Source organism: Pararge aegeria, chromosome 6 (assembly GCF_905163445.1).
Source record: "Pararge aegeria chromosome 6, ilParAegt1.1, whole genome shotgun sequence".
In the NCBI taxonomy this organism is placed as follows: Eukaryota; Metazoa; Arthropoda; class Insecta; order Lepidoptera; family Nymphalidae; genus Pararge; species Pararge aegeria.
The window spans coordinates 20636281-20664140 of record NC_053185.1 but is presented as its reverse complement, the minus strand read 5'-3'; the positions used below and the strand labels follow the sequence as shown (position 1 = coordinate 20664140).

The following is a 27860-nucleotide window of genomic DNA, read 5'->3' as shown; positions in this document are numbered from 1 at the left end:
ATTGTAGTCTAAAAGCAGTTTATAGATATTTTCAGAGTAGGATTTAAGTTTATTATAGGCACCAACAGGTTTACCGAAATAAAGAAAGGTAAATACGAAATATTACAAATGGTAGGCGTTAAGGCTTGGTAGCTTGATTATGTAATAGTGTATCGGTAGCTATCCTCCTCGGCATACAATTCAGAACAAGAGGTACTGAGAAATAAAAGCCGGGCGTGGTATCAAACATCGTGTATTGCGCGCTACTGCGGCGCGTCGGGCGGGGCGGGCGGGGCGGGCGCGACGGCCGGGGCGGGCGCGGCGGACGGGGCGGACGTGGCGGGCGGGGCGGGCGCTAGGTGCGCCAGCACCACGTGCGCGGGCGGCGGCGCGGCGCGCGCGCGTCTCAGCGCTAGCTGCTGCAGCTGCAGCGTGCGCAGCGCGGGCTCGGCCTGCAACACGCGGCGGCGGTTGGATTTGGTTGCTCCACGATTTCAAGCACGCTAATTCAAGCATTCATTCAATTTTTTTCTTTAAACATCTTGATCATCTTTAAAAAGATGTATATTATTTTTGTTCTTTGCGGCGAATTAGGACAACGCACGCGCAACGAAATTTAGCCTAGGCATTTGTCAGAAGGACCAGCGAGCGCGTCTTGCATAAACCGGTTGATTTAGGTTTAAAAAACCTTAACGGTAAAATAAACGTTCGCTGAATTAGAAACACATTTCGGTTACTTCAGTCGTGCCTGTAATTCTTCCTGGCTCGTACCTGTCCCGGCGCGGGCGCCGCGTGGTGCAGGATCTTGAGGTGGTGCCGCGCCGCCAGCGTCTGCTGCCGGTACAGCAGCTGCGCCGCCGGGCCGTCGCGCGCGCGCCGCGCCGCCTCGCCCGCCACCACCACGCGCGGAGCGGGCGCGGGGGCGGGGACGGAGGCGGGAGCGGGCGCGGGGGCGGGCGCGGGCGGAGGCGCGGGTGTGGGCGGTGGCGCGCCGGCCGCCTTCAACTTCTCCTTGGCGATGCGCTCGGCGCGGCGCTCGGCCACCCGCATGGGCGAGGGCGGCGCGTCGTACAGCACGCCGTGCTCGAGCAGCAGCGCCGCGTGCTTGGGGTTGCGCGCGGCCGCGTCGTCCAGGCGGCGCTTCGGCGCGGCGCGGCGGCGTTCGGCCGCGTCGCGCATGGCGTCGAGGCGCGCCAGCGGCGGGCGCGGCGCGTCGTCGGGCGCGCGGCGGCGCGGCGGCGGCTTGCGGTGGCGGCGGCGCGCGCGCTCGGGGTCGGCCAGCGCGTCGTGGCGCTCGCGGCAGGCGCGCGGCGAGCGGTAGGCGCGCGCGGCGTCGGCCACCAGGTCGGCCAGCCAGTCCCAGTTGGGCGCGTGCGCGGCGGGCGGCTCGGCGGGCAGGCGCTGCAGACGCAACGCGCGCCGCAGCGCCGCGTCCTCGGCGGGCGCCCAGTCGGGCGGCGGCGCGGGCGGCGAGCGCGCGGGCGGCGGCGCGGCGCGGGCGCGCGCTCGCGGGCGGGGCCCGGCGCGCTCGAACAGCGAGGGCGGCGCGTGCGCGGCGCGCGGCGCGGGGCGGGCGCGGCGCGGCTCGCGGGGCGCGCGCTCGCGCCAGCGGCAGGGCGGCAGCAGCGCGTCGGGCGCGGCGCCGGCGCGGTAGAGCGCGCGCGCCCAGCGGTCGCAGTACACGTCGCCGTCGGAGGCGGGCGGCGTGGGCGGCCCCCACAGCGGCATGGAGTCGCCGCTGCCGCTGAGCCACACCTGCAAGCGGAGCGGCGTGAGACGCGGCGCGACGGACCAGTGAGATGCGAGACTCACCCCCGACGAAAACGAACGATAGTCTTTCTTGAAACACGATTACTTGCAAAGAACTTACTCATATTTCGATGGGACGAGTTGGTTTAACCGAAAGAGTGATCCAAATTAACGAAAAATAAGAAAGTGTTGTATAAAAAAATGTTACTTGCCTAGATCTTGCTCATCATTTAATAAATTTAATAGCTTTCTTTGAAACCAATGCCACCTCTGCGTTACTGTTGTTGTCCAGTGGTTACCGATCCTGATATTTCATTTTTAGCTGTAAGCACTCAATTTCGGTCTTCAATAAATACATTTTTTAAACGTTTCTATTCACCATTTTCTACTATTTATTCTGGTTAATAAAAAAAATAGAACTCGACGGTAGTCCAGTTTATGAACACTGAATATTCAAATAAACCATTCGGCATACCGCTTACTATCAGGGTGTAGTTTTATTTAAATTATAATCCTGATATCGCCGGCAAATTGTCTGGACTATGAGCCCACTCGCACTAGCCGAGCGGCCTGGCGCGGGCGAGTCTACACCCAAGCCAAGTTCAGAGAAGAATTAATTATGCAAACCGACCTAAATTGTGGCAAGTGATTTTATTTGAAAATTGTAATTTCGTCTAATGCAAAGAAAAGTTACCGTCATAATCGGTTTCTAGGCAACCATTTGTCACTGAACACTGAAACTCGGCCTGAGCGTAGACGCGAGGCGCCGCGCACCTTGTTCTTTGCAAGTGTGTGCGGGCGGCACCGAGGGGAGGGGGACGGCGCCGCTCGGTCTCGCCCGTAAATGCTCGCACGCCTTACATCCCTGACGTTCGCGGGCCGCGTTTTGGTGGCGCGGGCGGGGGAGGGGTCGGTGAGGCATTTACGGGCGAGGAGCGAGCGGCACCAAAACGTGGAACGTCAGAAATATAAAAGGCGAGCAGTGCTTTCGATCGTTTATTGTTCCGCGCGTCGGGGGCCGGGCGTCAGCCACGCGTCCAGCGTGCCGTTGCGCAGGCGCCGCCGCGCGCCCTCGTCCAGCGACCACAGGTTGATGTGCACGGCGCCGCGCGAGCGCGTGCGCGGCGCGGGCGCGGGCGCGGGCGGCGACGGCGGCGGCGAGGGCGGCGCGCGCGGCCGCCGGCGCGCACGCACCTTGACGCGCGCGTCGTCGCGGCAGTACGTGAGCTCGGGCGCGGGCGCGGGCGCGGGCTCGGGCTCGGGCTCGCGCAGCGCGGCGCGCGCCGCCTCCCACTCTTGCAGGCGGCGCCGCATGTCGGCCAGCGCGGCGCGCTCCGCCTCGCCCGCCGCCTCGCTGCTCTCCACCAGGCGCATGGCGTACTGCTCCACCGGCGTCAGCTGCAACATCCGACACCCGTCAACACGGCAAGTGGCCTAGCTCACTGTATTCCGAATATCGTTTGTGCTGGTGAATATCCTAATATAGACAGACAGGAGAGATGAAAACAATTATCGCTTTAAGCGATCTCCTCCAGACAATCTTTAATGAATGAAGCAAAAGCTTAACGAAAACTACGTCGCATTACAATAATCTGTTTTGCTTTCTTGGACGAATGCTAAAGGAAATCATGATAATAAAAGGCCTCCGCCGGGAGTTGTTCAGGTACGTCAACATGATTCAGAGAAGAAACAATCATGAGATCTACCATATAGATAGGTCTTAGCTATAACGATACTGAAGATTTACTAAAGATTATGGTGTAAACAATTGCACAATTTACATTATACACATTTGTACAACCTTCTTTCATATTAGTGCACACACACCCCCAGAAAACCCCATACAGACCTACATAATTTATTCGTTCACACACACACACACCCCCAGAATGCCCCATACAGACTTACATAATTTATTCTGTTATTGTTTAATTATTATTTTATTTTCTCATGTTGATAGAAATAAACAAGTATACAGATTTCTCAAAAGCGTTCGACCTAGTCACCCACCATCTTATTAAAAAGCTTAAATATTATGGTTTCATCGGAAATATTCTTAACTGATTTAATGCTTAAGTTATAGATGGACATATGGCAATAGTTTTGGAAGGTTTCGAATCCTCTATTTCTTATACAGCTCGCTCAGGAGTGCCCCAGGGATCCATTCTGGGTCCGGTGCTTTTTAATATATTCATCAATGACATAATACATTGTTTTGCTAACTATGCAATTTAGCTTTACGCTGATGACTTGAAAGCGCTTAGAACGATCAACTCTTTCAATGACTTCTACTTATTGCAGGATGATATAAATTGTTAAACTCAGTGGTGCATCGCTTAGTATTTCGTTTCATAGAAAAGTTCATCCTATTCAATTTGTGTACAGTATAAATGGCCATGATGTTCAAAATGTAAATTGTATCAGAGATTTAGGGATCACCATCGACCATAAGCTCAGCTTCATCCCTCATATTGATAATATATGTAAAAGAGCATCAAAGATCAGTGGGTTCATTAAGCGTAGCTCCAAAGATTTTCGGAATTCGAACACTAAGATATTGTTATTTAACACTCTTTCAAGGAGTCTTCTTGAGTATAATTCAGTTGCTTGGAATCCTCATTATGAAAATTGAACAAATCCAAAAGCGCTTCCTGCACTATGTAAGTTTTGGTGATAAGTTATTTAATATAAATTCTAGCTACTCTTCCAGACTGGGGCATTATAAGTTATTAACTCTATCGGATCGTAGAAAGCTATTGGACCTTTGTTTTTTATATGCGTCTATATTTACTTTATAAAGTTTCTCTAAGAATCCCTAGGCCGCAGTGGCGTGCATAGGGTTTTCGGTCAGGGTATGCATTAAAAAAATTGGTACTGAACATGCTATTTTGATATTTACTGTATAATTTTTTTTGTGAGTAGGTACCTAACCTAACATTTTTTTGTGATATCCATGTAGATCTTCTCATCATCTCCTATGTCCAGTATAGTAAGCTCTGAGACAAACGACCAGCGGGTTTTTAAAATTGTCTGCAATTGCGGCAATTACATTAAATAATGTTTTTTTTAATGTAAACAATAAACAAACATAGGTATATATATATTTTATAAATAAATAATGAAACAAAAAATTGATCACTGCTATTCGCCTGTTTATGTAAGTCAGTCAGAGCCCTTTTTACGTGCCGCTCCTTGTAGGTGCATTCCTTCCTTTACGAATAATCTCAATAAAACGTTAGTTAAGAATTAGCTCTAAACATTTTCCAAGCACACTGAGCCATCAGATCACATGCCGAATATAAGAACTTTCTTACACTAAGCATATTCCTCACAATCATTTACAAACAGTACACTGTTACATAGGTAAATGTTAACAATAATAATTGTAACTATATACAAACAACCGTACAGCAAACGAAAAAAACAGTATTCAATTCTAATTCAGTGAATATAAGTTGTTATGACAGAAGGTAAAAGGTAAACAATAATAACGCTTAGCGATCGCCAGCGATAATGAGAATATCATAGTCAAAATATGTCCGTAATATTTTCTAAGTACACAAATGCTATTAAAAGTTGTTATTTGAACAATAAATAAAAAGAAATTGAACGTAGAATAATGAACGTTAATTATTTTTTTAACATAATTCGGAAACTTAAAATTTGGTTATTTTAATATACTTTTTGAACAAATTAGGTACTTATAAATTTCTAAAGACCTTGAATGTAATGAAATTCATTGATAAATTTTTTAATTACAAAAAATAATTATTGCCGTTTAAAACAATAACAAACAAAGCAAATTAAATGTGCTTATAATAAAACAAAGCATACATTTGGATTTCTAATTTCCGTTAGCAGTGCTTTTAAGATTTGCACACAAGCGAAATCCCTATACTGGTAACCTGGAAAACTGGCAAGAGCCAAATATTGTGTAATCACGCACGCGATTATATAATTACACACCAGAACTTCCTAGTGTGCTTGTGCACACTAGTAACGACAGATGCATTCAATCGCCGTGCTTCTATGGAGACCGCGGCAGCGCGGCGCATTAATTCGAGCGACGAATAAACGATTTACCCGGCAATGGATACTTAACCCCAGCTAATATTATGAGATTAAAATTATATTTAAATTCTTTTTAGGGATACTATTTACAATTAAAAATCAAAATATTATGCAGTTTGTCTATTTTAGTTCTAAACCATGACACGGGACTTGTCCATTGATTTACATAGAAGTGCGGCCGGTTTTAACTATATGGCGCTTTTATAGTTTTCTATTAATTGTTTAATTTTTTTTTAAACTTTAAATTTTAGGTCGTCCTTATGGTCTGAGAGGCCCTGAGGTCAGGGTATGCACTGCTTATTTGCATCTATGAGATGCACGCCACTGCTAGGCCGTTAAGTCGTGTAAAAAACTATATGCCTTTTAGAGCTGGTGTCTCGAAAACAAATCTAAACTTAGTATTTTTTTTTCCTTTACTCTTTTTGGTATTAAAGTAACTAAGCAGCTATTAAAGTAGCTAAAGTTCAAAAGTAGCTGACTTTTGAACTTTAGCATTTAATATTATTAATTATTTTAATTTTTTTATATTATCAGCATTTCACGCAGATGACGCGCGTGCTCGACGTGCTGGAGGCCTTCCTCAGCCTGCACGGCCACACCTACCTGCGCCTGGACGGCGCCACGCGCGTGGACGCGCGCCAGCCGCTCGTGGACCGCTTCAACGCCGACGCGCAGCACTAGATCCGGCTAGTTTATGTCACAGTTTGATGGATCTTACAGCTCATACTGTCATGTCTCACTTCTTAATAGTTTTTTCTCTTTCTAGTTTTTTATTCGCAGTCTCTAAGTGGGTCTACAATATAACATTAATATGTGTTTTTTTAATTTAACCTGTTGATTGTCCATTAAATAAATGAATAAACGGTACACTCGTATTCAACGCATACCTGCTTCATGAGCGCCGCCAGCTCGGCCTGGTGCGGGTCGGCGCGCGGCGCGGGCGCGGGCTCCAGCGGCAGCGCCTCGTCGAACTCGGCCAGCGCGCCCTGCGCCTCTGCGCGCGCCGCCGCCGCCGCCGCCGCGTCCGCCGCGTCCTCCGCCGCCGCCAGCGCGCCCTCCAGCTCGGCGGGCGCCACGCCGCGCGCGGCCGGCGCGCCCAGCAGCTCGGCCAGGCAGTCGGCGCGCAGCGAGGCCGTGGTGAAGTGGCCGTCCTCGATGGCCAGGTGGCCCAGCGCGCGCTTCTGCTGCGCCTTGCGCAGGATGTTCTCCTCCACCGTGGCGGCCGTGACGAGGCGGAACACGTGCACGTCGCGCGTCTGCCCGATGCGGTGGCAGCGGTCTTGCGCCTGCGCGTCCATGCTGGGGTTCCAGTCGGAGTCGTAGAACACCACGCTGTCGGCGCCCGTGAGGTTGAGCCCCACGCCGCCGCTGCGCGTGGACAGGATGAAGGCGAACACGCGCGCGTCGGCGTTGAAGCGGTCCACGAGCGGCTGGCGCGCGTCCACGCGCGTGGCGCCGTCCAGGCGCAGGTAGGTGTGGCCGTGCAGGCTGAGGAAGGCCTCCAGCACGTCGAGCACGCGCGTCATCTGCGTGAAGATGAGCACGCGGTGCGCGCCCGCCTTGAGGCGGCGCAGCAGCGCGGCCAGCGTCTGCAGCTTGCCGCAGTCGTACTGCAGCAGGCGCGGGTGCGGGAAGGCCACGGCCGCGCGCGCCGCCGCCGCGTGCAGCAGCGCCAGCAGCGCGCGCGCGCCGCGCTCGGCCGCCGCCTCCGCGCCGCGCGCGCGCCGCCGCCAGTCGCGCGCGCCCGCGCCCGCGCCCGCCACCAGCTGCGGCGCGGCGGCGCGGCACGCGCTCCAGCACACGCCGAACCTGCCGACGTCACGGAGACTATTTCATTTCATTCATGATATCGCATCTAGTTTCAAAGGAGCTTGTATATATTTTAAAAGACGAACTGTACTTGTCTCATTCAAATTTACTTTTAAACTTATAGATGATAGCCGATCTAATATTTTATTTAATGTTTTAATAAATTCATTTTCAAATTCATGGGACCTTGGGACACTCCTAATAGAACTCTCTTATATTCTGATAAGACCTTCGACTGTCGTCTTTATATAGTTGTTTTGAGATGTATTTTGTTTTGTTTTTGTTTGTGCTTTTATTTGTTAGTATATCCGAGTTTCTGTGAGAGTATTTAATCAACATATTTTAATTATACTACACAGTACTTTTTTTATATACATTTCTTTAGTTTAGTTCTAATGGATTACATAATTAAAACATGAGACAGTTACGTCGAAAACTTATGTGGGCCTTATACATGAGAAATCTATATTTAATTTTTTATTTATTTGTAAAGAACTCTTTTCTCGAGTTCATATATCGAACCTTTTCTGAAAGTCACCAATGTTTTTACAGTGATAAGTGACATAAAGAAAAGGATGTTTAAGAAGAAATTATTTTGATTTTAAAGACCTGAAGTAAGGGCTTTAAATGTTGTTTCTTGTATTTTCACAGAAACGCAATATCGTCTTTATATCAACTACCCATTGAAGGGAGTATTATAAACATTATTATAAAACAACATTTAACGCAAGTATTCCACAAAACATGGAAAGGTTGAGGTTCGATTTCGTTGTGAAACCAACTGAAGATGGAAAATCGAACGTCATATGCATAACTTCGATAGCTACACCAACAGGGCAGATTTTTCGTACACCAGACGAGTTACAGCCTGTAAATCAACATCAAGTTATTATTAATACTCCTAACTATGCCAAGTTAAAAAAATCTTTTTCTAAATGACATCAAACAAGGAAAGTATGGATAACTTTGACTGATGATATTTCAAAAATATATTTAGATGAGGAACAAAACTTACAGTTTAATGATTTTTACTTAGAAGAAATTTTGGGAAAAGACGGTACTAGTGAATCTATACCTAGTTCGTCAAATGAAACCTTGGAAAAACTCTTAGAGAAATTTCTTGAAGATAAACAAGCAAAATTTAAAACTGACAACTTGGGAAAAATTGCAAAAGATTTCATTATCGATAAATTTACTGGCAAGAACTCAAATGCCTACCAGTGGATTAAAGATTTCAATAAAGAATGTGAACGTTTCGACGATTGACACAGGGACACTTTTAGACCTTATAGCATTTGGCTTACCTCATTATGTGGCTGATAAAATTGACAGAAGAACGTTACAAAGCACGGAGGATCTTTATAGTGAAATAGGAAGATTAGAATATTTGGTTGATAAAAATAAATATGATAAAAAAAATATAACCTTTGTAAACACCAAATCAAATAAAATTGAAGAGAAATACCCATGTAAAATCTGTGTACGTGAGAAAAGAGGAAGTCGTTACCATCTCGAAGAAAATTGCTGGTTTTAAGGTAAAAATCAAAAATCAATTGTAAAAACAGTAAATAGTTTTTGTAGTTTGGATTGCATTAAACGTTTCAAATTAGTCCAAAATGAAGAATTAGAGATCGCACAATGCAAAAATTCCAAAGAAAGGAAAGTTACCTCAAATGAAGAGGAAAATAAAGGTAATATTACAATGAAAAATAATGTCAATATTCCTAATATACTAGGTGACAAAAATGAAGAAGAATCTGATTTACACAATGATGACAAAGACACTAAATATACGAATAAATGTGAGATCAATTTCAATGAACATGTAAACTTAAATGGATTTGAAATGTCAGTAAACCATCTAGACCCAGACCAACAATCAAAAATTGATAAGTTAGTTGAAAAATACAAAGCGGTCTTCGCTAAAGATAAATACGATATTGGTACTGTTCGAGATTATGAAGCTCATATTGACTTGATGGTGGATAAATATTGTTACAAACGCCCATACAGATGCACACCTGAAGATAGAAGTGAAATAGAAAATCAAATATCGAAGTATTAAAGAGGAATTTGATTGAGGATACTTACAGCCCATTTGCTGCTCCAGTAACTCTGGCATATAAAAAAGAAGATGATAGAAAGACAAGATTGTGTATAGATTTTAGAGAACTAAACAAAATTCCGCCGCGTGTGACGTTTACTGTTGACAGTAAACGTCACACGCGGCGTGCATTGCTCGGTGTGTTTACGCTGTAATGAATATTATTTTCTTTTAATTAGGATATTTAGTACTCCGTAATTAAAATTATTATATTACTTGTGCCGTTAGATAACGAAATTAGTGAGTTGTGTTCAAATTCTACGTTAATTGGACGAGTGAGAAATTTTGTGAGTGAAAAATTGTTTAAGTTTTCTATAGTACCCGCCATTGCTTTTCTGTTGGCGGCAACAAGCAAAGACACTACTATATGGTTGCTAGCAATTAATAAAACAATATTCAAAGCCGACTTTGATCATGTCCGTCTGCTACGTTTGCAATGTGAAAGTAACTGTTACCCAAAAGCGAGTGAAATGTTCACTAGCCCAATGTTCAAATCTGTATCACCTAGAATGTGTGGAACTCCCAGAGGACTCACCAGCCGTGCGGAGTAAGTGGGTTTGCCCAGCTTGCGTGGCTTCGCGACCGAAAGGAGATAACAGTAATACACCGGTGCAAAACAAAATACCGGGATTGTGTGACAAAGTGGACCCCCCTGCCTTTCCTGTAACTGTTTTCTGATAGTGAGACTATGGTGTCTGTTAATGCGATGCAAGACTTAATTCGCGCTGAAATTAAATCAATGGCATGTGGTATTAATGACTTATTGAGGGAGTCGATAGGCAAGGAACTTAAGAGTATAAAGGTTGATCTGTCAGAGTTCAAATCCTCTTTTGAGATGTTCAGTGCCAAATATGAAGAAATCTCCAAAAGGGTGGACAACATAGAAATTAATTTAAAAATGTTAAAGTCTACTAAGTCTGAAATTAATGCTGTTTGTACATCTTTGAATAAAATTGAAACTGAACTGAACACAAAAGAACAATGGGCCAGGAGGTCCAATATAGAAATCATTGGGGTCCCTGAGAAAAAGTGAGAAAACCTATTGGTTATCTTAAAAGAACTCTGTCTAAAAGCTGATTTCCCTATAAACCCGGATATTGACATTGATTTTGTGACCCGTGTGGCTCCTAGTATTAATAACTTGAAGAAGCCCAAGCCCATTATAGTGAGATTTTTAACCCGCCACAAGAAAGACAATTGCCTGAATCGCCTCCGTAAGCTCAAAAATCTACAAGCAACCGAGATTGGATTTGTTGGGAGCAACTCTTCGGTTTATTTTAATGACCACTTAACTCGTGCTAATAAAGTTCTCCTACAACAGGCCAAAAAACGTGCCCAGGAGATGAACTATAAATATACTTGGGTCAAGCATTGTTGTATTCTAGTGCGTCGTGATGATACTAGCCCTATTATAAATATCTTATCTGCTCAAGATTTAAACAGTATAAAATAAGTGATTTATTGTTTTTTGATTGGGCTTATTATTATTTTCATTATGTTTATGAAGCATTTGTTACAATGCTCCCTGTACTGAGTTTTGTCATATTATGTTCATACCTTGTAAATGTTTTTCAAGTAGTCTTAATTTTATTATTTTTTGATAGTTGTTTTTTCATTTTAAAGCCTATATGTAACTTGGTAATTGTAAAGTGTATAAGTTATGTATATTCTTACCTTGTTTATTACATGGTATTTTTTATGATCCTTAAGGAAGTAATAATAGTTACAATTTATTTTGTTAATGTTCTGGACAAAATAATGCATGTGGTGGGTTTAAGCTCCAGATTGCTCTCTGCAAAGGGAGATCATGCCTGTGCCAGGCAATGGCTAGGTGGTATACTGGGGTTGATGTTGACGTTCATTAGATGCATTTTTTGTCTTTACTTGTTACATTTATCTTCCTTTTATACATTATCTAGGGGTTTAAGAGGTATTTTGATTCTCGGGTGTAATGATAGCTTCAATGTATGTAGGGATTTTTATAACTTAGGTCACAAGTTAATCTTTGTTATACTATGTGTCATTTGTTATAAAGAATTTGTTTCAGAGAATACAAATCAAACATGTTGTGGTTGTTATGTGGGGCATTTGCCCACAAACCTTTATTGGTGCAGTACCAAGGTTCCAAGACTTAAATCATACTCTCCTATGAAACAGGATGACTGTGCCTGGCAACTGGATGTTTATAGGTGGATGATGTTGCTGCTGCTTTTTAGTTGCTCTTTATATTATTTATTTTATGATTCATACTCTAACTTTTTATCTAATGGTGTTAGAGCTATTACAAAACTTAGGTTTAGTGATGGTATCTATGTGTCTGGGGATTTTTATACCATGGTTAATAGGACAATTTTTACTAAGCTCTTGGCATGGGTAAGTTATGTCATAATACTTTTTTATTATGATTTTTTGGTGATGATTTGTAACTTTTATTATTTAGCTCATAAATCAATCTTTAAGCACTTATTTGAATGGACAAATAGATCTAAAATTCAGATTAACTTTTTTTTCATCTTTATGTATCCTTATTATTATAAAACTTTTCATTCCTTTATGTTTGTTATTGAAGTGTCAATTTCAACCCTGAATTTGAGTAATTTATTTTATATAATCCAAGTTTATGTTAAAGGGTCATTCTAAAATCACAATATATTACCAAAATGTACGAGGCCTGCGAACAAAAACACAGTCGTTTTTCTCGAGTATGCTTACTTGTGATTCTGATATAATTCTACTAACAGAGACATGGCTGCTGCCTGGTATTAATAGTTCAGAACTTTTTGATGAACGTTATAATGTTTACAGATGTGACAGGAGCTATGATCTGCGTGGTGACTCGCTGGGTGGGGGGGTTTTAATTGCAGTCTGTTGTAGTCTTAAAGTGTCTGATGTTTCTTGCATACCTTCTTTAAATGCCGTAGGTGATATATTGACTCTTATTATTACAGTTGGTGAGGGGTCCCTAAAACTTAGTTATCGTTTGTTCATCTGTTACTTTCCACCATGTTCTTTACTGTTTGATGCTTTGACTGAGTTCTTTGAGAAGGTTAGTAATATTGTTCTTGAACATCCTGATGATAGATTTATAATCATAGGGGATTTCAATATTGGTCAGGCCCAGTGGACTGATTCGAAGGAGTCAATGAACCTTTACTGTGACATATCTAATCCTTTAATTGAGTCCCTTTCGTCTTTCTTATCCTTTAATAGTCTACAACAGTTTAACTCAATAAGAAACGACAAGGGTAGGATTCTAGATTTGGTGATTGCTAATTTTAAGTGTAATGTTTCCACCACTGATTTTTGTTTGGCTGCCATTGATCGTCATCATCCGGTGCTAGATATAGTTTCTTGTTAGGTCGGAGCCTCAACTTAGTTCTCAACCGCGGGTTGTACGCTTATTTCATGCTGCCGATTATAATGAAATTAATTCAGCTCTTGCCGGTATCGATTGGATTGATATTTTAAATGTGGGGAATATTGATATGGCTGTATCATGTTTTTATGATATAATAAATGATATTATACAAAAGTATATTCCATCTAAAAAAGTTTACGATAATAATAAGTATCCTATGTGGTTTAGTAGGCCTCTCATTAAGATAGTTAATGAGAAACTTAAATTCCACCGTAAATGGAAGCTATACGGTAATTTTGAAGACTATGACACCTTTTCCCTCCTAAGATTGCGGCAAAAGAATATGCAAGAAACATGTCTAATCTCTTACCGTCGTCGTGCTGAAGAAAAAATTCGTAGTAATAGTAAATATTTTTGGAGCTATGTTAAGTCTAAGAATAATATTTCTTATTTTCCTGATACGATGTATTTTGGTAATCAGTCTTCATCCCAAGGTAGTGTGATTTGTGATTTGTTTAATAAATACTTCCATTCTGTTTTTGAATCTGACGGGTCTACTAGCGCTCCAGAAGAAACAGAATGTAACAACACTGTAAATTTGAACTCTGTAAATATTTCACCTTCATTAGTATCTTTATATTTAAAAGAAATAGACGTTACTAAAGGCACCGGTCCTGATGGTATACCACCAAAATTTTTACGAGAATGTCGCATCCACCTATCCGTCGCGTTATCTGTTCTCTTTAACTTGTCATTAAATATGGGCAAAATGCCACACATCTGAAAGAAATCATTTATCATACCAGTCTATAAGTCTGGTGACAAGCACAACATTGAGAATTATCGCCCAATCTCGAAACTTTCTATAATACCCAAGTTGTTTGAGAAAATAATTTATGACTCCATATATAGTAGAGTCCGACCTCGCATAATTAATGAGCAACATGGCTTTGTTAGTAAAAAATCAACTGAATCTAACTTGTGTGAGTTTATTGATCAAATTATTTTAGCTATGGATAGTGGTTACCAAGTGGATTGCATTTATACTGATTATTCGAAAGCATTTGACAAAATTAGTCATGAGTTGCTTTTAGTCAAATTATTTAAGTTTGGTATTCATGGTGACCTACTCCGTTGGGTTGAATCCTATTTGCGTGATAGGAGCCAAGCAGTCGCCGTTAAAGGTTTCTGTTCATCATTCATGCCTATAACATCAGGTGTCCCGCAAGGGTCACATCTTGGTCCTCTCTTCTTTGAAATCTTTATAAATGATGTTGCCCAAATTTTTTCAAATTCTAGTTGTCTTCTATACGCTGATGATAATAAAATTTTTAAAATAATTATCAACGAAGCTGATTGTGATGCCCTACAATATGATCTTGATAAATTGTGTGCATATTGTCACTTGAATCGTTTACAGCTAAATGTAAGAAAATGTAACGTTATTTCATTTTCACGTAAAAATAAGAATTTAATCACAAGGAATTATTATCTTAATAATATATTAGTAGAAAGAGTACATTTTATAAGAGATTTAGGGGTTACACTTGACTCTAAATTAACATTTAAAACCCATATTGAGGATATTGTTTCAAGGGCTTACCGTCTATTAGGTTTTGTCATGAGAGTTGGAAGAGAATTTGAAAACTATAATACTCTCATACTTCTTTTCAATTCTTTGGTTAGACCATTATTGGAATATTGCTCTGTTGTTTGGAATCCGAGATACAATATTTATATTAATATGTTAGATAACTTGCAAAACAAATTGTCTAAGCACTTGAGGTATCGTTTTTCGGGATCCAGGCAGAATCCATTTACTTCAGACTGTCTGAAACCCCTCCAGGCTCGTCGACAGGTTCGTGATATTGTTTTTTTGTTTAAAATTTTAAGGAATGAAATTGATACTCCAAAACTACTTAGTAGAATTGGTTTTGTTTGTCCAAAGAATATTATATCTAGGCGAAAATCCCCTCCATTTTATTTGCCCTTAGTCAGATCAAAATACGCTCTTAATAGTTATATTTATAGAGCTACTCAAAGCTATAATAATAATTTCTCGGATTTAGATTTATTTAATCTTACTCTTGCTCAGTTAAAAAAACATCTTTATTCTAAATTCTAACTTCTAATTGTTCTACGTAAAAGTTCTACTTATGTTTTCACATATCCACTTGCATTGGATGGATATTGTTAATAAGGGTATTCCCTTATTTACATTATCTGTCAATAATATGTGTTTATACATATTTTAAAGTTTCATAATTATGTTATAAGTTTGCTGTCAATTTTAATGTATTTCGTTAGATTTATTAGCGGCTACTTAATTGGTGTATGTGTTATTTTCTTTGTACTAATTTTAAGTATTAAGTATACTGTTTGGGCCTTAATAAATAAAATAACAAATAAAAAAATAAAAATCGTCGTTCCTCAATCACAACCTTTTCCGTTGATTGAAGATTTAATGACAAAAACTGTAAACTGTAAATATTTTTCGACATTGGATATTAATTCGGCATTTTGGTCAATTCCTCTGAAAATTCAAGATAAATATAAGACTGCATTTGTTACACAAGAAGGTCATTTTCAATGGACATGTCTCCCATTTGGGTTAAAGACTGCTCCGGCCATCTTTCAAAGAGTATTGGGAAATATAATTAGAAAATACAATCTTTCAAGTTTTGCAGTAAATTTTATAGATGATATCTTAATTTTTTTCAAAAACTTTTAATGAACATTTATTACATCTATCAAGACTAATGGAGGCAATACTAACAGAAGGCTTTGGACTAAAATTTTCTAAATGTTTTTTTGCAAATAGTTACGCCAAATATTTGGGACACATAATAGAAAACAATTCGGTTAGACCTCTAAAAGATTATTTAACCGATATTAAGAACTTTCCAGTGCCAAAACCAAGAAAAAATATACGACAATTCCTAGGAAAAGTAAATTTTCATCACAAATTTGTACCACATATTGCAATTATCCTGGACCCATTACACAATTTATTGCGGAAAGATGTTAAATTCATATGGTCTGCAGAATGTCAGGAATCATTCGATAAAATGAAAGTGTTGCTATGTTCCGAACCAATTCTGCATATCTTTGACCCTGACCTACCAATAAAAATTTACACCGATGCTAGTATCAAAGGAGTGGGAGCAGTGCTTAAACAAGAAGATAAAAATGGGGATGGTAAACCAGTTGCTTATTTTTCGAAAAAATTAAGTGAATCACAAAAGAAGAAGAAGGCAATATATCTGGAATGTCTAGCAATAAAAGAAGCTGTGAAGTATTGGCAGCACTGGCTTATGGGAAAAGAATTTATGGTATACTCTGATCACAAACCATTAGAAAATATGAACATTAAGGCTAGAACTGATGAAGAACTAGGCGATTTGACATATTATTTATCTCAATACAATTTTAAAATAAAATATAATCCAGGAAAATTAAATCAAGAAGCAGACTGCTTAAGCAGGAATCCAGTTCTAGAACCTTATAAAAATACTGAAGACATTTTAAAAGTAGTAAATTTAATTACTCTAGAAGACATAAAAAGGGATCAACACAAGAATGTAGAACTACAAAGAGATAAACTAATTTTTGAGAATGGAATATACTATAAGAAGAATAGGAACAGGAAAAAAATTCTACTGTCGGACGAACTTAGCAAAATTCTAATTAAAGACGTTCACAGTACTTACTGTCATATTGGTAGAAACCAGATGACAAATACAATAACACCATTCTACACAGCAAAGAATATCATCGCAAACATAAAACAAGTTTGTGATTTGTGTGAAATTTGTATAAAAAACAAATCAAGGAGATAGACAACATATGGCTTAATGTCACAGTTAGGGCCAGCAAGGTACCCATTTGAAATTATATCTATTGATACCATTGGAGGTTTTGGAGGATCAAGGTCAACAAAAAAATATCTACACCTTCTGGTTGATCACTTCACAAGGGAAGAATATAAGTTTGAAGTGGGAGACAGAGTCTATGTGGAAAACGGGAACCGATTAAATAGAAAGAAAATAGATTAATTGAGGATTGGACCGTACAGAATTCTGAAGATTTCTAACTCAATTTATGAAGTTGATACCGGACGCAGCAAAACGGAATCAAATCTCTACCACATAACAAAACTTTCTCCAGTTTTTATCAATGAATGAACAATTACATACATTATGAAATGAAATTGTTATTCTCCGAAGGGGGAGATGTAAAGATCTCTTTTCTCGAGTTCATATATCGAACCTTTTCTGAAAGTCACCAATGTTTTTACAGTGATAAGTGACATAAAGAAAAGGATGTTTAAGAAGAAATTATTTTGATTTTAAAGACCTGAAGTAAGGGCTTTAAATGTTGTTTCTTGTATTTTCACAGAAACGCAATATCGTCTTTATTTCAACTACCCATTGAAGGGAGTATTATAAACATTATTATTTATTTTTTACTTTTTCTATTTACATTTCTTTAGTTTAGTTCTATTGGATTACATAATTAAAACATGAGACCAAATAAATCTATGAATTATTCGTTCGTTATTTATTATACCTTCACGGATCGTTATTTGGATCAGTTACGTTTTAGACTTTTCGAAAACTTATGTGGGCCTTATACTTGAGAAATCTATATTTAATTTTTAATTTATTTATATTTCTTTTGATGATAAGTCAAAAGCGTTCTTAAAACTTGAATTTGTAAGTATTTTAATTATTTGGGCAGTATGGTCTGGTAAGCCCAATATTTTTTTCTATGTTCATATATATAGCAATAAAAATTTAAATAACTAAATTTTTAGAATCTTCATGTTGCCCTACGTACATTTTTTATTTTATTTTATCATAAATTTACATAAAACGACAACTAGTAACTTTGTACATCCATTTATATGATTAGATGGAGTTGGTAGATTTAATTACGCTTACTTACGACAATGGCAGTTTATTTTTAAAAAAGGATGCTTCACCTTGCTTCATTTAGCTTGTAAGTATTTTTATTTTTTCTATTATTACTAACCATTTTATTATTAAGATCATAAAATAACCTTGATCTTAATGTCTTTAAGTGTAACTCTATATCTTTTACTAGGAAAAGGGAACCTTTTCTCTATGACTACATTTTAAAACATCAAAACCTTAACAGAACTGATATTATAAGAGATCTTGGGGTACTCCTCGACACTAAACTAATTTTTGATTATCATATAGATGCTATTGTGACCAAAGCATTTAAAGCTTTAGGTTTTATTATACGTGTTAGTAAACCATTCAAAAAAATGAAAACCATCAAAATCCTCTACTGTTCACTGGTCCGTAGTCAACTAGAGTATGCTTGCCAAATATGGAATCCTGCGTATCACATTTATATCAATAAATTAGAAAGTATTCAAAAGAAATTTATTAGATTCCTTAAGCACAAATTTCACCTTCCTAAAACTTCCTACGAAATATCATGTTCGGATTTACACCTTGTACCCCTTCATACACGTAGAAACATTGCCGACGTTTGTCTCTTACTTAACATTGTTAGAGGGTCAATAGATAGTCCGGAATTACTTACTAAGTTATTTTTATTTGTACCCTCGCGATTACCTAGGCATAAAAAGATTCTGCACGTACCCTTAACTAAAACTAAGAATAGATTTAATTACTTTATGATCCGTGTCTCTCGCCTTCTTAATTCTGTTTACAATGACCCCGAAATTGACTTATTTTATGGAAAGATGAATAGTGTACGTCGCAACTTAGTAGATAAACTGTTGCATGCTAGGTAAACCTAACACTTTGTTTTAGTTTGCTGCGTTTTTGCTGGGTTCTATCAGGTACCCTTGTTTATATAAGACTTATCTGTGGAAACCTGTTATTAGTTTTAAGTCAATCAATCTGTTAACTAGTTAGTATCTACAACTGTTGGTTTTCCAATTAAAGAAAAAATAAAAATAAAATAAAATAAAATAAATAGCATCTACTTACATTTACAATTAATGTATATATTTTATTTTTAGTTAATTGATAAATTTTATAAAGACATGTGTCATATATTTTGAAATGTCTTGGGATTCGTTGCTAGTGATAGGCCATTGATATATATGCGGAAGAGATACGGCCCCAGCACACTTCCCGGTGGCACGCCACAAGAAATTTCTTCTATTCTACAAAGGTGGTCAATCGCTGTCACTCGCCTGTCGATGGTGGGCAGCATGTCGTCGCGCAGCGCGGCCAGGTCGCGCGGCGGCACGAGCGGCGCGCCCACGCTCAGCGCCGCGCGCAGGTCGGCGCCCCACAGCGGCAGGCGCCAGCAGCGCCGCTCGTTGACGGCGGCGGCGCGGCGCGCGCAGTGCAGGCGGTGCGCGAGCAGGCGCGCGGCGGCGCCGGCGGCGGGCGGCGGCGCGGGCGCGGGCGGCGGGGCGGCGCGCGGCGGCGGCGCGGGCGGCGGCGCGGCGGGCGGCGGCGCGCGCGGCACGAGGCGCAGGTGCAGGCGCAGGCGCGCGGGCGGCGGGCGCGGCGCGCGCGCGGGCAGCTCGGCCACGAGGCGACGCGGCGGCGCCAGGTGGCGCGCGCGGTGCGCGGCGAAGGCGTGCGCGCCGGCCGCCTCGAGCGAGGCCAGGTCGCCGCCGAGGCGCGCGGCCAGCAGCGCGCGCGCCGCCACGTCGGGCAACAGCGCGCGCGCCGGCACGCGCAGCAGCAGCGGCGGCAGCGCCAGCGGCGACTGCACGGGGCGCGGCTCGAACAGGTCGGGGTGGTTGCACACCTTGCGCAGCTGCATGAGCACGTTGATGACGCTGAGCAGGTTGCCGGACGCCAGGCTCTGCTGCGTGTGCGCGCGCGCCATGAAGTCGTCGTAGAGCGCGCGCTGGCGCCGCGCCAGGCGGCACAGCAGCACGTGCTCGTACTTGCGCGGCATCTGGCGCTCCACGTCGGCCTTGAGGCGGCGCAGCAGGAAGGGGCGCAGCACGCCGTGCAGGCGGCGCAGCAGACGCGCCTCCGCGTCGCGCTCCGTGCCGGCGGCCGCCAGCCCGGCCACGGGCGCGAACCACTCGCGGAACTCGGAGTGCGACGCGAACACGTCGGGCATGAGGAAGTGCATGAGCGACCACAGCTCCAGCAGGCTGTTCTGCAGCGGCGTGCCGGTCAGCAGCAGGCGCCGCTCCGTCTGGAAGTTCAGCAGCAGCTGCCAGCGCTGCGACTTGAAGTTCTTGATGTTCTGCGCCTCGTCGAGGATCAGGTATTGCCACTTCTTGCGCCGGAAGCTCTGGTGATCCTGCACCACTAGTTTGTACGACGTGATGCACACGTGGAAAGAGTTGGCCTTGGTCCAGCCCACGCGCTTGAGCTTGCGCTCCTTGATGGTGCCGTAGTAGGTGAGGATCTTGAAGGCGGGGCACCATTTCTTGAACTCGATTTCCCAGTTGAGCACCACCGAGGTGGGCGCCACCACGAGGTGCGGCCCCCAGTCGCCTCGCTCCAGCGCCAGGTGCGCCAGCAGCGCGATGGTCTGGATGGTCTTGCCCAGCCCCATCTCGTCGGCCAGGATGCCGTTGAGGCGGCGCGCGTGCATGGTGGCCAGCCAGTGCAGGCCCACGTGCTGGTACTCGCGCAGCGCGTGGCGCAACAGGCGCGGCACGGGCGTGCCGGCGGGCGAGGCCGACAGCGTGGTGCCCGTGGGCTGCAGCGACGCGGCCAGCTCGGCCGCCGCGTCCACGCCGCCCGCGCCGTCGCGCACCAGTGCGCCCAGCGCGTCGGCGCCGGGCGAGGCCGCGCGCTCGGACGGCGGCGGCGAGTGCGCCGGCTCGTAGCCCGGCGGCAGCAGCTCCTGCAGCGACACGCGCGCCTCCAGACGCAGCGCGTCCAGCTCGGCGGCCGTGTCGGCGCCGCGCTCGTCGCGCTCGGCCGCCGCGATGGTCTCCTCGTCGTCGTCCGAGCTGTCGCGCGGCTCGAACTCGTCGTCGGACGCGCGCGCCGGCGCCAGGCCGGCGGCCAGCTGGCGCGAGTAGCGCTCCGTGCGGTCCACGATGTAGCTGAGCTGCTCGTCCAGCGCCTCCTTGCGCGCGCGCTCCACGCGCCGCTCGCGCTTCCACTCCACCAGCTGCAACACGCGGCCGAGTCATTCGCGGCCCGACGCCCGCCGGCGCGAGATTAACGATGCTCACCTTCTCCACGTTGGACCAGAACATCCTAATCTCCTTGGCGGCGAAGGCGGCTATCCTCTTCAGTTGCAGCTCTTGCGCCTTCTCCGCCTTCTGCGCCGCAGCCGCCTTGTCTTGGAAGTACTTCTGGACCGCTCGCGCGCACTGCAACGTAACAATAAATTGAGATATGCAATGATATCAGGAAGAGTATGAAATCGGGTAGTAATACAGACCCTTCTAACTTTAGACCAATATCTGTACTACCCACTCTCAGTAAAATCTTTGAAAAACTTTTATTAAATCAGTTACTTAACTATTTTCATGAAAACAATTTATTGCATGCCAAGTAATTTGGTTTTACACGGAGTCACTCAACAACCGATGCTGGTGTTGACTAAATACTTAATATATTTGAAGCACTTGGCGTCTTCTTTGACTTGTCCAAGGCTTTCGATTGTGTACAACATGAAACATTAATCAGGAAATTACACCACTATGAAATTCGGGGCATAACTCTAGATTTAATGGTTTCCTATTTAAATGATAGAATACAAAAAGATGACGTTAATGGAAAGCGGTCTAACGGGTCATTTATGAAAATAGGGGTCCCTCAGGGGTCTATATTAGGACCTTTTCTGTTCCTCATTTACATGAATGACCTTCCTTACCTTGCTAAGGACAATCACGAGTTAGTATTATTTGCGGATGACACATCACTGATGTTTAAAATTAAACGACGTGAAACAAATCTTGACGATGTAAACAAAGGTCTCGCTAAAGTAGTACGTAGTACAATGGAGGAAAATTAGAGGTCAATAATTTAGCTCTGAACAACAAGTAAAAACCATTGTAGAACTTAATAATGAGGAATTGGATCTGGTGGATACGACAATATTTCTAGGTTAGATGCTAAACTTCAATGGGGCCCACATAAAAAAAAAATTTAGCAAACAGACTTAGGTCTGCAGCATACGCGGTTAAAAAGATTTGTCACCTTAAAACATAGAGACTGCTAGGCTAGTGTATTTTAGTTATTTTCACAGCATTATGTCCTACGTAATTTTAATATGGGGGTAATGCTGCTGATATAGATTCTATTTTCGTCCTGCAGAGAAGGGCTGTTCGTGCGATACATAAAATGGGCCCAAGAGAGTCAGAGAGTTAAGGGATAAATTTAAAGAAGTTAAAATAATGATGGTGCTTAGTCAGAATTGAATTTTGAATTTGAATGCTACGCATTTAAAAAAGGGTGCATCTATTCCTGGATGGACAAAGTGTGGGCTACATGTGCGCGGACGAAATTAGTTCGGCCGCATACTCGGGTGAAACCCGTAGTAGGCGTAGCGAAACCAGTGCCGGCCGAGCGCGGCGACCAGCGCCGCGAAGTACTGCGGGCGACCGTCATCGCCTACGCCTCCTTCGGCCAGTCGCTGCGGTGCAGTTGCGACCGGCGATCTCTCGCACGCGCAACGTTTTAATTTGTATTGTACCGATCATTCGCTACTTCGCCCGCGCGTAGATATAAAGTTTGTCTTGGATATTTACGCCAAGTCTTATGTCATATAATGTTAATGTTGTTTTTTTTTTTCAGATACGCCTGCCGGTTTGCCAGTAATTGGGTTTACACTACAACTTTATGTTTCTCAATTTTGTAGTTCCTAAGCTTTTTTCAGTGTATAATCCGTTGGTGAACCTAATAAATAAATAAAAATAAAAAAAAATGTAATTTACGTATGGTGTGTATCATTAAAGACTCGTTTATATCGTGAGTACGAACATTAACTTCATACCTCGTACCCAAAACAGAAATGGCGAAGTACCTTCTTGGCGGCCTGCTTCTTCCACTTGCGCTCGTGCGCGAAGTCCTGCGCCAGCCACGCCATCTCCTCCAGCAGGTAGTCCCAGTGCGTCTTGCCGCGCGGCGGCTCGAGCACGCGCGGCAGGCGGCGCTCGGCCCACAGGCCCGCGCGCGCCAGCTCGGCCACGCGCGCCGCCACGTAGGCCTCCTGCTTGGCCTTCTCCAGCATCTCGTCGGCGGGCGGCGCGGGCGGCGCGGGCGGCGGCAGCGGCGGCGGGCGGCGCGCCTGCAGCAGCGCGGCCAGCGGCGGCGCGGGCGGGCGCTGGCGCCACGCCGCGTAGTCCATCATGTTGCCGCTGGCCTGCAGGAAGTACAGCTCGCTGAGCTGCTCCGTGAAGCGCTCGCGCAGCGCGCGCAGCCGCAGCAGCTGCTGCTCCAGCACGCGCGCGCGCAGCGAGTCCGGCGCCGCCCCGCGACTGCGCTTGCGCGGCGGCTCGTCCGCGCCGTCCGCGCCGCCCGCGCCCGCCGCGTCCGCGCCCTGGCGACGGGAACACTCACAGTCTAGAGCCTCATCGGCCTGATCATACCATAAAGCTTATACTCTCATCTCTCTCTTCCTAATCGTTTATTCTCATTACAACTGACAATCTAGTTAGCAAAATTTAATTATTGCACTATCCAGTATATATCTATATGTTTCTTCAACCGAAGGTTGTCTGGAGGAGATTGTATCAAGCGATAAGACCGCCTTTGTGCATATGTATAGTTTTTATTATTTTTGTTAACCTGATTTTATATTTGTATGTGCAATAAAGACTTTTTCTTCTTCTTCTAGTTTTTATATGCAAGTTATCATATTACTTTAATAGGTTTTTTGTTTGGTTTTATATGGGTTATTGTAACCTGTTGATTGTCTAGTCCATTACATAAATAAATAAAGGTAACCGACTATCGATACATCAATTCTATACATCTTTACTGTTACCTCAAAAAATCAAAGGACACGAGAAGGCTTGCATTATATGCTCTTATTCCAGATACCTTTTGTATAAGACTGTTCATTAAAATGGAACTTTCAAGATTTTTTTAATTTTGCTAAATTTCAGCAGTTTGATTTAACCTCAATATTCTCTCTATTATCTCCTTCAGACAATGCGCACAATATCTATTCATAAGTCCAATGTGCAAATGTACCCACTGCAATCGTAAGTTTAAGTCTTCATTAGCTTGTTGTTATTTTGCAGGAACTAATTAGTACACTTAGTTCTGTAATATACTGAATAGTTTTACTATCAGGCTGACAAGATAAGACCTACTAATAATTAACAGTGAGATTGCTTTTATATTGGGGAGGATCTTATGTCTTCTCCAATAATGGTTTTGAAAATTATCTAGCTTATACAAACTATTTATACAAAAAAAATTTCTTTACATAAATATTAAATAGTCTACATAAAAGGGGATGTATGGGACCTGCAAAAATTGCTATAAATATAAAAACAGGTAAAAAAAGTTAAATACATTAAAATTTAGAAGAGTGGGATAAATATAATAAAGTTGGGAATTTGTAGAATGGTGGACCAGCAATTTGATACTGTCATTCACCTGCATATGAATGTTAATTAGTCATCTCTAGTGAAAGGAAATATAATGTCTCATTGTAGTGACTTTTATGAAATGATCTAGATACTCCCAAAAAAAAACTTCATTCTAATAATTAATAAGAGAGTTGTAGTTTTGTACCTAGTAATACAGTATTTTCTGATGACATTTACAAGGTGCTGTCAGTTGAAGGGTGAGAAAACCTATTCTGATGTTTTACAACATCTATACTAATACTAATCACCTATTTCACCTGTATCAACAAATAAACATATAAAACTAAAGTAAATTGAATTGAGGATTACTGTGGCTTAATCTGTAGAGGATTCAAAGTTTGCATCACTGAAAGAGATTCTGAAGGGTGGCAGTGCATCCACTATTGTCATTTCATTTACATCAATGCATGATATTTGAAACATCTATATTTATATAGCATATTTCTGAGCACTAAACTAAATTTTTTATTGAATATAACTGTAAGGATATTTATCTTGGCTTATTCTTGATGACTAGCATGGGCAGGGGACTTTTTCTCTCTGGGAAAAGATAAAGAATATGGAAATAATATCCAAATAAAACGTGGGTAATAATAAAAAGGGGGAAATTTCTCCTATTTGTTATAGCTATGATATGACAGCTTGACACGTTAACGATATCCCTTGTCCAGGGATATAATCGGATGATACAATTCTTGTCTCCTGTCTATGAAGTTATCACTTTTCGTAGTTTTATGTGTCTATTGTAATAATTTGAGCATGCCTTTTACAGATACCAGGTCCTATGTGTAGCTGGGGGAGAAGCTCTAAACAATTCCCAAGACTCATGACTTGGGTGTAGGTTTTAGGGTGCCCCTGATGCTATTATGTCATCAGTCAACTTCACTGTTCATACTGCTCTCCCTGCCTCTCCAAATTTCACAGGAATCTTTCAGACAGCTCTAATAAACTTATGTATGTAGCTAATAGAAAGATTTTGCTGGTATAACTCTTGCTCTCACTACTCTATTTATTAATTATAGCTATTATATGCTTTAGTTTTCCTACTGTCCATAAAGAACAACATGTGTTTGATTTAAAATAAGTAAATATGTCCAGCCTAGGTGACAACATTCCATCTACCTTAATTTTAGTGTTTTAAAGTATAATGCATCCATTGAAATAGTCCAATCAGGTGCCATTTGTAAGATTGAGAATGATTTGCTTTTAGAATTAACTATTGAGCCTTTTAATAAAGGTTAAATGGTGTGTTGTTTGTAGATAATAGTTTTGGCTCCAGCTTCAGAAACTACTTCACAAAGTTTGTAATATAATGACATGCCAAAACAACCCTCTCTCTGGGGTCATTTTAAAAGGGTTGAGATAGAATTCCACTTACGAGAGCTTACGGGTTACAGAAAAATTTTCAGATTTAGATTTAAAGAAGCCTTCAAACGTCACAACGTGAAGGGCACTCGACGGTGAACCCGAAAGCAAAAGGAGGACTAACAAGGAGAGTACAACACAGATATACATACCATGAGTGGCACCGTTGCAGAAGCTCCAAAGGGTGAGGCGGGTTCATTGCGTCCGCTCATACTGCCACATTGCGGGTGAAACTAACTTCCATGCTCAGTACTGTTTACTTCTGATAAATTCACCAGTCACTATCCATCCACCATCAATCACACACACCTATAGTTAACGGGAACTTTATCCGCTCGAATGCAAAATGCGTTATGATTAATTTATTTATTTTTTTCATTTAATTTGTTTATTGCCAGTCTTTCTAAATATCATAATAAATTATAGTAAATTAGATTTTAAATTAACAGCTCCAATATGTTAGAACTTCAGATATAATCCGATAATTTGAATATTCAAAAGTGTCGTGAACCCTGTCAATGCCGCCGTAAACAAATCCTTTTGACAAATTTAATCCGGCGTCAGCCATATTGATTTAGACTCGAACAGGCGATTGTAGTTTGCACTGAACAAAGCTAATTTAAATCGACGAGTATTTATTTAAACGTGGCATAATCCACAATATTAATATCACAAAATTAATTACTTTTAAAGCATCTGATTTTATTCACTAATATTTATATAAAAAATGCATAGAAATATCACTTAGTGAAATATTTAATCTACAATTTTTTTGTCTCCCTCACAGACACAGACAAATCACATACTAATTGCACACAGAGAACTTTTAATATACGGGGTACAGATATTAAACTCAATTCTGTGGTCACAGACAAACTTCAAATACTGCCCTATGACAAATTACTACTATTTCTAAAATACATCTTATTTGTTGTGCCCCTCGTGCCCTGCAGTGCTTGCTTCAACGGTGAAGGAAAACATTTTTCTTTTCTTAATAAGCTATATCCAGGAAACGCACGTAACCATAATAAAGAACATAAAAAAAACCAAATATTACTCTGAAACCTGATATTTTGGAAAAATAGGCAAGATTTAATTTGATCATCGCTAACGTAAGGTTCTCACTGGTCATCTTTTTGACGATTTATACTGTTGTGCTAAATTTTTATAACTGTTATTGTAAACTGCTATAATATTTATTATAGGTATGCTATGAATTTTAATAAAAAGTTGTGCATTCTCTGTACAAGTGTGACTTATACAGATGTAAATAATATATTTTCAAAATTTTTGAATAATATTTAAGGCTTGTGTAAGTCTGGAAGCAAAACTTTTTCTGAAGCGAAACTTCTTTAGAATCATTTTGTTCTAAAAACGACAGGTAAGACACACAAATACAAAAATGTGTGGGATTCAGCCGGCGAGAGAATGAGATAGAACACATGTGTTTAATGCGTGTGTTACGCCTGCGTCTCAGATAGTTTTAGTATAAGTGTGTTGATTATTGATGAATTTTTATTTGTATCAATATTTTCATCTCGATAAATTAATTTTAAAATTATGCCAAAATTGCTAAAAAAATGCTGAAGTTGCACTTCTGCCGTGTGTAAATAAATTGCACATTATTGTTTTATTTAAAACTCAATTGACTAGACTAAAGTTTATTGGTCTATGGACTTTTGCTACGGTGGCATATCTAACTATTTATTTACTAGTCTGTGGTGATATACCTTTGCCTTTTCATTACGGGAAAGAATAAAAATAAAGAATCCTAATTGATTATGATATTTGCCACTATATAGCTGGCGTGTAAATAAAGAAGCGTGCAGTATATGACATAATATACTTACGACCAATCCAAATTATTATTTTTAAATAGCGCA

At 42.0% G+C, this 27860-nt stretch overlaps 1 protein-coding gene across 1 annotated transcript; it reads right to left on the bottom strand.

The window, feature by feature from the left end:
- Nucleotides 1-242: 242 nt before the first annotated feature.
- LOC120624328 (helicase domino) lies at nucleotides 243-26774 on the bottom strand. The gene is made up of 9 exons (XM_039890793.1): nucleotides 26130-26774; nucleotides 23301-23552; nucleotides 23037-23270; nucleotides 21238-21378; nucleotides 19270-21173; nucleotides 6687-7608; nucleotides 2923-3126; nucleotides 751-1734; nucleotides 243-431 (listed from the first exon to the last, which is right to left on the bottom strand). The coding sequence occupies exons 1-9, from the start codon at nucleotides 26187-26189 to the stop codon at nucleotides 243-245; spliced, it is 4890 nt and encodes a 1629-aa protein (XP_039746727.1). The 5' UTR covers nucleotides 26190-26774.
- Between the last annotated feature and the right edge of the window lie 1086 nt (nucleotides 26775-27860).